Source organism: Haliaeetus leucocephalus, unplaced genomic scaffold, assembly GCF_000737465.1.
Source record: "Haliaeetus leucocephalus isolate CR32 unplaced genomic scaffold, Haliaeetus_leucocephalus-4.0 Scaffold439, whole genome shotgun sequence".
NCBI lineage: Eukaryota > Metazoa > Chordata > Aves > Accipitriformes > Accipitridae > Haliaeetus > Haliaeetus leucocephalus.
The window spans coordinates 6,651,237-6,664,181 of NW_010972875.1; the positions used below are offsets into that span (position 1 = coordinate 6,651,237).

The window sequence follows — 12,945 nt, forward strand, 5'->3', positions numbered from 1 at the left end:
CTTTAATTATATACTATGCAATACTTACAATTAAACTTTGACATTATTTTTTTAAGTTGTGATAAGGACATCTTTAAATGTGTACTTGGATGAAAAAAGGTCTCTTAAAATTTGCCCTAAGTATATTTTGGTAAAGCCAACACAGTGTGCACATTTTATTCATGTAGCACAGAATATAAATATCTACTACGAAACACTACTATCATAAAAAGGGATCTTTCCTTAGAGGGATTATAGTTTCAAGGTACATTTAAATTGCTGCACTCAAAAAATGGCAGTAGTCATCCCTTTTCTATATCCTAGAACATTTTTATATTATTGTCCCATTATGGAAGATGTGCCCCCCCCAATATTCAGAACCATGAAAAATAAGGAATTGGCAATAAGTAAATGTAATGTTGATCACAGACCGTCAACATGAGATACACTTTTATTAAGAATTTACCTCTGCAAGATACGTTACGAGGTTAAATGTGGCATCTGAGAAAGAGTCATGCAAATATCTACACACTACATTAATCCAGTTAGAACAGTCTCTGGAGTAACTGTGTGTACTGTATAAACTCATCATATGAGCCAGATTGGCAAGAGTTGGTGATTTCTCCTCTGCACAAACCTGAAAAGCAAAAAGCATATTTAATTATACTAGAAATGACAAATTTTTAACCTAAGCATTGAGAAGTCATTATGCGCTTTTCCCAGATTTCACTCTATTTTCTAATAACTGAAATTGAACTAATCACACAAGCAACACCTAGAGTTTCTGTTAAATTTTGGTACTGTGGCATCCATGCTCCAAGTTTATCTACAACTCATACCAAACTTACCTCAACTAGTGTTCCTAGCTAGTAGTGCAAGTATTTAAGGGACGGCAGTAATTTCTGGATTTGCATCAGGCATGTACTCCTTAAGTGATATACGTATCACAGTTGGGCAGCCAGAGGGCTATGACTGCATCTCCTGTGACAGACAGCACTTTCTTCCTCCCTTTTCCGCATTATTCCTTAAAATGCAGACTGTCAGGCCAGCATACCACCAGCCTGGCTTGAGATTGTTGGTGTGTACCATGCACTGATTTAACAGATGCTACAGTTCAAAAACATTCCAAGGTTAATCAGTGCGTACAAGTAATAGTAAGAACATACTAGCTTTTCTTCTCTACCTACCATTCCGAAAGGTAGGGATCACTTCCTTCTCATAAGTGAATTAGGAAGTGTGCTTAAAAATTGATTAAGCTTACGTTTAAAATGAGAAACTGAAAAATCAGACAAGTAAGAAAAGTAACTGGTATCATTAATAATGAAATTTGTTCTTTACATCTAAATGTTATAGAATAAGCTAAATGTGTTTTTTCATTGACAAAGGGAAACTTGGGGGTCGATATGAGGTCCAACTATATAAATTGGGACTAGATCACATCTTTAAAATAGGAACTTTTATAGTTAGTTCTATATTACTATTATTATCACCTAGAACTATTACATAAGGGAGCAGAAAAATACAGAACCAATGCTGGTATAAACTCCTGGATACTTCTCCAGGCATCATTTTACATACCTTTGCTATCCTGTCAGCTGTTTCTTTACAAAACTGAGTTGGGTTATCAAAATGTTGGATCAGATGAGGAAGTAGGCACAAGATGTTTAGGGGAAATCCTAAACACATACATAAACACAGTTACATGAGCCCTAAAGATTTTTAATAAAACTTAATTTAATGTGGAGTTATCTGGTATTTAAGAACCCTTATAGCATGACACATACATTCACACAGATATATAAATTATATATATGCGTACATGTACCTAAGTGTGTATGTATGTAGAATGTACATAAATGTGTCTGTCTTAGGTATAAATATGTGTAAGATGAAAACAAAATCATCACCAGACCAATTAAGCTATCCAGTTTCATGATAGTTTTGCTTGAGGCAGTACAGTCATATTGTTTCTAAAATGTGCAAATGTTTGAAATGGTACTAATTGAGCTAGTTAGCACAAGATCATGAAAAATAATACATGTGCTTTTAAAACTCACTTGTAAGCAAGTTGAAAGTAAGTTAATAGTCAATACATGAAGTTTATGTGCAGTATTTCTTAGCAGATAATCATAGTGTGTAATGTATTCCCACTATCTAACAGTGTAACATCGACAACTGCCAAAAGCATTTAATGGAACGGGTTTAAGGCAAATGCATAATTACTACAGATTTTGCTTACACATAATTTGATGAAAAAATATTTTTTCATAACACATACATTTACTAAAGATACCTGCTAACTGAGAAGGATCCACCAAAGCATGCCTGGAAATTGTGATGAGTTTACTGAGGAGATGTACTGTCATTTCTTGTGTAGATGCTGAAGTAAAGCCTTTTAGGAAAAGCTGCTGAAGGCCTGGAAAGTTATTCCATTTCAGTTTATTCTGCACCTTTTCTATCTTTTCCCGACTCTCTGATTTATCCAGAGGCAAGTGAATAAGCAGCTTGTTGAGTAGCTTGAGAGCCAAAAGGTATTCATACTCATAATCTGACTCTAGCAACGAAGCTGCAATCCAAAATATGGTGGCCATCAAGTTGACAGGGTCAGTAGTGGGCTGCACATCATACATCCCTCCCTCTCTCAGGGAGGAAAGGCTTCTAGTCCTGGCCAAACTTCCACCATGATTTATCCTTCCATCCATTATATCCAGTGTGTTGCTCCGTCGACGGTCACCTCTCCGCTCAGTGATTAAATTCAGTCTCAGAGAATTACTCCTGGTATTGCTGTAGTACCCCAAACAACTGCCACTATTAATGGGACTTGTGCTTAGATTTATCTGTCCAGTGCTTTTCCTATTAGCTGCATACTTGTTTCCCATTACAGAATCATGATACGAGGTTCTAAAATAAAAATCAGTATTACATATTATTCCATGCAAAATACTTCAATAACATACAGTTTAGAAAAAGAGAAGAAAGGAAAAAGATATTATGCTAATCACATATATACATACACAGTGAATACTCCGCTTCATCACTGGAAGAGTATTATAATACATGAAAATACAGGATTTCTATATATACACTACTAAAATATCCTTCCGGCATAAGGACAAGACCGTAGAATCCCAGAATACCAAAATAATTACATAACAATTTGGTAAAATCTGAAAAATTAGCCTATAGCATACAGGAGATTATCTGTAAATGAAGATCTAGCATTCCAACTTCCCTATACATGTGATAAAGGTAGAAAAATGAATTGATTAATAAATGAAATTATTTACTTATTACCTTATATTTGTCTGAAGTATCTGACCTAGAGAAACCAACATCTTCCAGTTCTGATGCTGAGAAAGGAATATATTCCTAGAAATCTCAACATTTTCAAAAACTTTGCCAAGAAGTCAAACAAATAAAGATGTCTGTAAATTTAGGGATTTTTTTAAGTTTGCTACAAAGTCATTGAGCTAACCACTCAGACTGTAATGAGACACACAGATGACTCAGGCTGTTCAATTACACTTCTCTCATCTATGGACAAATCATCTGAGGCCTAAGACAGACTAGCAGTTGCTGTAACTGAAGAAATTTCTTCTCTATTAACACTGGAATAAAAGTATTTATAGCAGTACAGCAGTTTTCATCTGTGAACCTTAAATTATTTAAAATTATCTTTTAAAGATTGGTGCCATTACCTTCATTATATATATGGGGAAAAAAATAAGACCCCCTAAAAATTACACTATTAATCAAGGTCAGTAGGGCCTGATTAAAAAAAAAGTTCTAAATGTACTCAGTGCCTTTATTTTTAAGAGGCTCCAGAAGAACTGATGACATTTCAGAATTGAGCCATAAGGAACACCTTTTTTTTTTTTTAAATTGGACCCAAGAGGGTAAGTTGGAAAGGCAGCAGAGATCCTTTTCAGAAAATCTAGATTCTTAGGAGTTTTGCTTGAAGCAGAATGATAAATAAATAAAAGAGCAGGCAATTTTGCTATAAGGATACAACTATTCTGCAAAGACAACATGAAATTATTTAATTACATTTGTAATACGGATCTTTAATAATTCAAATGTATAAAAATGTGTAATGTAGCTTGACTAATAAAAGAACTTACTGAGAAAGGGCAGAAAGCAGATCATAATGCTTCATGGTTTCAGCCAACGTATCAATAGCAGACTCTAAGGTCAGAAGCAGTTCTATGACAAAACCCTGGGGAAAGCCACAGGTCATTATAAATTATGCAACATGCACAAGGAAGATCACAGAAAATCTACTGAGTAGTGATACAAATATATAAAATCAGTATCAGTAACTAAATTATTATTTCATGCTTTAATTAGAACATAATTCTGATGAGAGAGCTCAAATTAGCCATATAGCTTCAAGACAGGGAAAAACTTCAATTTATTTCCAAATATTCACAGAATTTATTCTGGTTTGCATTATTTTTAAGGATGGACTTAAGGATGGAGTCATTTAGACTTTCATTTTGCAATATTAAAACATGAGATCCACTTCTTTAGATGTACAATGACATTAAGTTGATGGTTGTTAACACTTTATCAGGTTAAGTTCTTAATAAAAGAAAACAAATTATTTTTTATATGGCTGATCTCAGGATTCTCTAACTATGAAAGACAAAGTGTTTTCAGGAAACAGATGTATCAAACTCTGAAAGTTCCTATTGCTGTAGAAGAGCATGTGCACAGCTCATCTTTTCACCATTTAATTACGTGAAAATTCAGAAAGTGTCACGATTAAAACTGGTTTGATATTTGAAATATCTTTATTTAAAAAGAAAAAGCAACTGAATAAAAAATGCTTTTAAATTTTACTATCATTAAAATAATAATGCAAGTTATGTCATTTAGGCAGACTTAGCTTTCTAAGAAAGTGGGGGAAAAATTTCAAATACCTGAGCTTCTTCTCCTGCATCTCCAACAGTTTCTACTAGTCTGGAGAGAACGTCAGAAAGTGTAGATGCAGTAAGAGGCTGCTTCAGAGCCCTGAAAATCTGAAATGACCTCCCAGCATAATGTCGAGAGGAGCACGACAGCGCAGTTTGCAAAGCAACTTCACTGAGACGGTGTTCCAATTGAAATCCTCCTATAAAAGCAAGTAAGTACTCAAGCAACACAATGCTTTATGAAAAACAAAACCACTTGAATTTAATGAAGAGTAAATTGCCAAAGTCATTCCTAACTTTAAAATACTCTCATCTTCTACATTTTTCTCAAGGAGTATTACTCTCTAAAATCTTTCCAGGCATATAAACTTGTATTCCATAATACTTAACACTGGAGAGACTTGTAGAGAATAAAACATTTGTGATTTGAATATTAAGTGTCCACAATAAATTAATAAGATATTTTATCTCATTCCTAAAAGATTATATTTAAATCTGTCTTAATAGAAACTGAAGTGTGCAATACAAAAGAAAAATCTATTATTTAGAAGCAGTAAGCAATCACCTAGAGTGATTTTATAGATAACCCGTAAATTTACAGGCATTCAGAAAAATTCATTTACTTTGCAGACTTGGACATTCTATCATGCATCAACCATTTTCTAACATACCTGAGCTAGACTGTTTAAATATAGATACTACATGCTTTAAAAACACAGTTAACTGTTCAGCACTCTTTATATTAGGGTTCTTGGCCGAAACATCTTCATGATTCCAAAGTGGGCCTCTTTTCCTAAAAACACAAAAATAGAGTAAACAGAACATAAAACATAGGCTTTGTCATTAATATTATTTAAATGTTATTTTAACCTTAAGGTTAGCTGCAAAAGAATCTACTAATTACCACATAAAAGAAACCATGTAGAACTGCAGACACAAATGGAAAGAAATTTGACAACTGCCCAATATTATACAACAATATACAAAAAGTTAAGACAAGGTGAAAAGCAATATATCAGATCCAACTGAAGTAACAGCCTAAGTTTAGGAAAAGATGTTCTCTGTTCAATAATACTTAGTTATCTAATAAAGAACCTGTACAACTAATGCCAGTATACACTTCTTAAAACAATCTCCTTTCTTCCCATTTTCTTCCCATCAATACACCACACTATGGTAAGTTTAGGCTGATGTAAAGCATAAGTAATCAAAAGCTTTCAGAAACAGGCAGGATTTCAGATTTACACAATCTTGAAAGCTTTATATAAACCATCAAACAAACTGCCCAAGTGTTGATGGTTTTACAGGTGTTCTTTGCCACAAATTCCTGGTTTTTGAATAGCCAGCTCTCTACTACTAGGTAATCCATAAACTCCACACAAATCTTGCAGCTCCCTAATTATCTTTATGTATTCCAGCCCTAAACCTTTAGAGGGAAAAGGGAATTTTATAAACTGTGTGGCAAGCAAAGATAACAGACCTGTGCAGAACATGGCAAAAGATTTTTAAACACTCAGGACACAAAAGGGTGGCCAAAATTCTCTGTAATTGTTGGAAAGTTAGAGTTGTTCATAGGCTGTATCATTTAAAAACACTTCAGGATTAAACTATCTCTTACTGCTGATAAAACAGAGACAGCAATCAGACAACGTGATGCCAAACAGTAAGGCTTTTGCCATATTTCCACAAAATACATGTCTCAACAAAAATGAAAATTGAAATCTTACCTTGAGGTAATAAATTCTATGAGAGTTTTCACTTTTTCATCCTGCTCTACTGAAATATCAACCTCATTGAGGATTGTGGTGTGCAGATGAGAAATGGCAGCACTTGTATTTCCTAAACTGATGCTAGAAGAGGTAGAACTTGAACTAAGCCCTGAGTCTGTCATTGGGGAGGGCTGGTAATCAGGTATAAAATCATGAACACCTGCTGAAATAAGAAACAAGATGATTATGCGCTCTTAAGCTGACAGTTAATATTAAATATATAAAAAGAAAAAACAGTCCTCAAAAAATCAATACATTAGCAAACATAATGAGAATAATTTAATGGATGCAATAATTTCAATGAAATCAACAAGTCTGATATATGCAAAATCTTCACATGACTGGACCCTTAATAAGCAACTGCTAGATCCTTTTTCAAAACCACTGTATTATGTTTGATTTTATATTGGTAATATGACAGCTTAGTGGTTTCTGAAGCATCTCGTCTTAATAAGTGGAGACAAATGATATAAATTACTTCCTAACACTGTGCAGATAATCTTTTGTTGTTGTTAAAACTCAGTCCCGGTGTAACTGACAGCACTTTAAATAAGCGAACACTAAGTATTAGCTAGCGAATTGACTCTAAGCAGAGCCCTTCTTGCTGCACAAAGTTTCTCTGAAGTTAGCTTAATCTTGCTGCTATAAGATTTTTCTCTCCATGTAAAGAATCACATGGCAATAAAAATACAACTGCAGTAACTCCTCACATTATGCCTCTATCTATCTACGAGTTGCTGGGAGAAAGTAAACTGGCAAGGAAAAGTGGGACGCGAACCTTTGACTGTAATAATTGTACATAAGCTTGAGACTCGCTGACATCCACCACAAATTTTCACTCTACAGGGCCACAGGGTTTGGACTGGCATATTAGCTGGTTCAAATAAATTTTAACATCAGCTTGTCTGACCTTGTGCCAGGCATGCATGCCTGTAATCACCTTATCTTAAATCACCAGGAATAGTGTATAGGTCACCATATAGGTGCACTGGTAAACTTCTGCAAATAGGTTTACATAAAAGAATTCTTCCACTATGCCCACTTTTTAATTTCTCATTGCAATGAATATCAAATTCACAAAACAGACAAGTATTTTTGGTTAGTGACAAAACCACTTCTGATGTGACTAAAACAGGACCAACCCATTGTACAGCAATATGCTGCCACCTACTGAAATAATATGAAATACTAGGTTTCAAAAACCCGAACTATTTCACATTTCTTCAGAAACTACAATAGGCTCACACCATCAAAATATTCCTTTCATAAAGAGATACATAGAAAATATATAGTTTCCTGCATAATTACAATATTGTAATGTTAAGGTGAACATTAAAAGGTCATATCTCGAAAGAGTATTCTCATAGCCTATTGAACAACGCAGTTACAGCTGACAAAAGTCAGAAATTTAAAGTTGCTGCAAACAAGTAAGAGATGTATCTTCTTGGTTTTTACTTTCAAAGGCATCATAAAACCTGCTGTATTACAGATCCAAAACACAGAGCGTGCTCTGTGGTTTTCACTACTATTTAATCATTCAACTGTACTCCCTACTCCAATGACTGAGCACAAAGTGCTAATGTGAACCATATTCACTTTGACTTAATTAAAATCTGAAGAAATACATTTTAATGCTAAGGACTCAGGAAAATATTACAAATAACAGAAATTTTAATAATGCCTGGAAGAAAAGATAACTTTCCTTGTCATTTTAACAAGCAACACTTAATAAATCTAAAGCATACCTGTGAAAGTATAATCTAAATGGGTAGTTTGCTTGACAGTAAGCACCCTGGACTCATTGAACTCTCTGTTTCTGAGTAGGACAGAAGCAACAGACTGGACGTTGCTGCCAGATCCCATCACAATCAGTAGATGCAAAAGCAGCTGTTTACAATGCTCGTAGACTTCAGGGTGACAGTGGTCAAAACCTAACACAAAAGGAAAATGGAAAAGCTTTATTACATTCAAAGGACATGCTGAATTAAATTATTAAAAACCCAGCAGTATTCAAACTGGTCTGTTATACTTTACCAAATAATAGATACATAGTTCACTAGACAATGTTTCTTCAGTGTTTCAATACAAAAACAAAAGCATACAGTTTAACAAACTTTAATATATCCTCTTGTTTCTCACACAGCAGTAAGAACTTAATCTGTGCTCTGTATGAAAATTACTACACAAAGAAACAAAGAAAAAATTTGAATTTTACTGTGTCTTCTACAAGGAGAAAGAAGTAAAAGATGCTCCAACAGAAACTGCCTTCAAACAACTTTAAAAACCTCTTAATTATATTCATATTAATCAAGCTGAAAGATATTTAGTTGAATTTTTTAAAATATTGTAAATATTAACAAATTAATGAGATTTCAGTACCGTGGCAAATGTTAATTTAAATGTGGAAAAGAACAGCTACATAAATAGCTACAGTTCTGAAGTTACTAGACATATTTCTGTAAGAATTGAATTACCTATAAAAATTGCATGAAGCAAAAGATGCAAGTATCCTCCCCATTCCACCTTTACGCTGTGGTCAACTATCAAGTCAGTCAAAAGGATCACTGCTATATTGCATCTAAAAACAAAAAACCAATTTGTTAGAAGAATGTAACATGAACTTTATAAAGAGCTGCAAAGAGCTTAATATGCTACTAACCAGTATTCTTTCTTAGGTCTATAAAAATCCACAAAGTTGTATTACACGGGAAAAGATGAATGCTCATAATGAAGACAGAAAAACTTTAGTCCTCCAAATTAAAAGGCTGAGAAATCTTAAACTGCTAGACTTGTGAGTAAAACTGCAGCAAATGAATGCACTATTTACTGTCTTTAATCTGCTATCTTTAAATTACTGTATTTGTGCAACACTAATTAAAATGTAATGAATTGCCATCAGCACTGTTAAAACAGTTACCTGTGAAGAGACATGCCCGGAGGAGAAGTTTCAGGCAAGTAATCCACCAATGGTGACCAGCAACCTCCAGTAGGTGGAAAAGGTAGAGGCTCTCCTTGATTGTGCTCCATCACTTTCAAACGCCAGTTTGAATACAGAGGCATTGAATCACCTAACACAACAGATAATTAAACCAGAGAAATATATATGTAACACATTTCTGTATTATATAGTCTTCTAAAGAAATATTTTTGAATTCTTAAAAAGCTGAGATCCAGGAGGGGGAACCAGCCATAAACAGCAGTAGTTGGGCACAGTTAGAAAAAAAAAAATAAAAAAAATCGTTATTTCTTTTAGGATAAGGATGATTCTACAGAAGCTACACATATAACAGAGTAAGATTTTGTTGAATAGGTTCATAAAAACGATGGATGCACATAGGGAACATGGATGCACATAAGGAAAAAAAGGCAAAGTGATCTAATATAATTTCCTTGAATTTCATACCTCATGTCAGATAGGAAGTTAAGGCTGGGTCCCAAGATTGTACTGAACTAATTTTGAAGAGCTTCATTTCATTATAGGCTAAGGAAGTATTTCTCAAGAGCACCTCTTTATAGGTCTCGCTAGCAAAAATCCACCAGTTATACATGTCAGATAATGCCAGCCTGATATATGGGGCAACTCAGAACTTGCCACTTTACGCCAGCATAGCCTAATCCCACTCCTTGACAAAAGTCACTGCTCAGTAAATCAGCAAATTTGTCAAGAAAACACAGAAAGACATTTAGGTTTTGATTAAGAAAGCTTCAAAAGTGAAAGAAACACATCAGCTATTTGGTGTGAGAGTATACTGTTACACATCCAAAATATTTTTCTGTTTTTAAATGAGATGTCTTGGACTTCAGAACATCAGTAAAAGCTACAAACAAGTAAGGAGACTGCCTCAACAGTTCAGTGTTTCAGTGATTCTACCAGTTGTCCTTTTGGAAGTATAGCTGCAAAAGTTTCAGAAGTTCACACGTGTATCAGCTCATTATCACCTTCTTGACTGGAAGTGACAAACTTGTTACTGATGGAGTATGTGAATCATCATCTGCTTCAGGATACTCTGTGTTGCTATCACAAATAGCAAACAAAGATGAAAATGACCACAACTATGATACTGGACATCACCCATCCAAGCAGTAATAAACACACTGGCTGCCCAGAAGGTCCACCAACCTGACACTGACCCAAAGTTTAGCAGATCTGCATCAGTATGCCCGGCCCTTACAACAAGATCTGTAGAGGACATTATGTTCCTCTTTCTTGAAAGAGGCAATGCAAACCACATATTCACTCCAACCTTTATGGTCTGCAAAGAATCAGTCATTAAGGAGTGCGTAAGCAGATCCTAAGGGAGACTGTTGCTTCGATACAGCATGGGACACACTAGGTTCCATACTGACATGTAACGCTCAAAATGCAGAAATGTACATCCTGTTTTTCAGTAGCACAAGAAAGGTAAGGAAAAGGCAGTACTGTATCATGTGCTGTACCATACCCAGACACCTCCTAGCAAGATCAACTGTCAATAAAAAATTGAGTGAAACCTAAGACAGTCTGTGGGAGCACTATAATGAGCTGGATCAGACCAAAATATATCTGATAATCCCATGCACGGTTAAAGTACAAAGTAATTTTAATTACCAACAGCTTGTTAGCTGAAACGAGTTTCAGTCAAATGAGTACTCTAACAAAGCATACAGAACCCACTAATGTAACCATCATTTACTGTCTTGACCACTGTCCTCATTTTTGCCTGATTACATGAACTGTTTAGCTTTCCCTAGCATTGTCATGATGATTTTATATCTTAGGAACTGGTACAAAAGTAGCTACAGTTAATAAGCCTCTGTTAAGAAAAGTCTCCAAAAGTACATGGAGCTTCAGGAGAAATATCTATCTCTTTTTCCTTACCTCTGCACCTCAGAAAAAAGAGACCATAGATCACAAAAAATAACCCAAAACACATTTTCAAAACAAGCTTGAAAATTAGAGGTATACAACAAGATCCTTTTCCCTGCTGTATTTTCCTTTGCTATGGCTTCTCAGCAAGTTTTGTAGCCTTTTCTTTTTAAACAGGTCAAGGAGTGCTATCATTTAAAAGCACAATTACTTCTAATTTTCTATTTAACTTTTTTTCTGTCATTTTTTTCCTCATTCGAATGTCATGTTCCTCCTGTTAATCTCTCTCCTGTTTCTTCTGTCTAACCATCTATTTATCTTTGGTGTTGGTACTGGCAAAGAAAATACAAAGTAAAACTGCTTCATTTGGGAAGACGTTCACAACTCATTCCAGAGGACAAGGGAAGGAAAGAAAGTGTGTCATCTTCCTTGCACGTTCTATTGTAATCAAATGGATACTACACTTCAATAGCAGTACTAAGACCAAGGAATGTAAAAGACCCGTATTTTTTAATAAGTTCATGCAAAAAACACTGATGATGCCTATTTCCTCACATTCCAGAACCTTCAGCAAAACTTGTGAAATTTTGGTTTCTAACCATAGGAATATTATGAAATAAAAATATTACTTTTTTCCTCTTCATATGATCCTCCAGAGCTGCTGCTGTAGCGAGATTCTAGTCTGTGGTGCTGGCGGTTTAAGTTACTGTTCAACCCACTGTAGACGTCTAGATGTACGTAACTGTAGGAACAAATAAAGCAGCACTAGTAACTGACATTCTGTGACAAAAATTAATAAGCATCTCTCAGTATTGCAGCAAAACTAAGTGTTATGCAAAAATATTTCATCTTACAAGGACAATCAATATGACGCCAAAGCTTCTCAGCTGTATAAGACACACCTCTTGTAGCAATGCTAGATAAGGGGGATTCAAGGATATAATCCACTATAAATTATATTTCTGTTAGATCATTTTATTTAAGTACATTAAAATATTTGTTACCATTATACATTAAGTTATTCTCACTCTTGAGCAAAATAATGAAACCCCTATTTGATCTGGCACAGACATATATATACACACACACAGAGTCCAAGATCCCACCGCGCTAATCTGATAAACTATAAAGAAATCAGAGAAATAGGAGTGCCAAAAGCACAATTTCCAAGCTGTTTCTACATAATTTGCTAACACTCTCTCCTCCTGGCAAGTCCAAGATGTACATGGTATATCTTATCAAAAAGCATATACCCTGGGGTGGTGTTAGACAGCCCTACAGCATGTGCCAAAACTTGCAGAGACTTTCAAAACTGCCTTCATTACTTTACAAGTTCCTTCAGCTCCAGCGCCCATAGCAGCCAAATACTTGTCTGTGCCTTGCTAGGCTGAATTCGGAATGACACCTCAGATTCCACAGTCTTCTGTGATTTATTGTC

The 12,945-nt window shown here is 34.9% G+C and overlaps 1 protein-coding gene across 3 annotated transcripts in view; it reads right to left on the bottom strand.

Moving 5' to 3' along the window:
• The window catches only part of FRYL (FRY-like), a 147,240-nt gene that overhangs the window by 35,584 nt on the left and 98,711 nt on the right, over window positions 1-12,945 (bottom strand). For 2 of the 3 annotated variants that reach the window (XM_010574500.1, XM_010574501.1), the window contains 11 exons: window positions 12,137-12,249; window positions 9,579-9,729; window positions 9,136-9,239; window positions 8,407-8,592; window positions 6,620-6,821; window positions 5,564-5,685; window positions 4,902-5,092; window positions 4,101-4,195; window positions 2,273-2,880; window positions 1,558-1,655; window positions 446-616 (listed from right to left, as the gene is read on the bottom strand). In XM_010574500.1, coding sequence (XP_010572802.1) covers window positions 446-616; window positions 1,558-1,655; window positions 2,273-2,880; window positions 4,101-4,195; window positions 4,902-5,092; window positions 5,564-5,685; window positions 6,620-6,821; window positions 8,407-8,592; window positions 9,136-9,239; window positions 9,579-9,729; window positions 12,137-12,249 — 2,041 coding nt within the window. Of the gene's footprint in view, window positions 1-445; window positions 617-1,557; window positions 1,656-2,272; window positions 2,881-4,100; window positions 4,196-4,901; window positions 5,093-5,563; window positions 5,686-6,619; window positions 6,825-8,406; window positions 8,593-9,135; window positions 9,240-9,578; window positions 9,730-12,136; window positions 12,250-12,945 lie in introns of all 3 variants that reach the window. The other variant, XM_010574499.1, reaches the window with a different exon arrangement.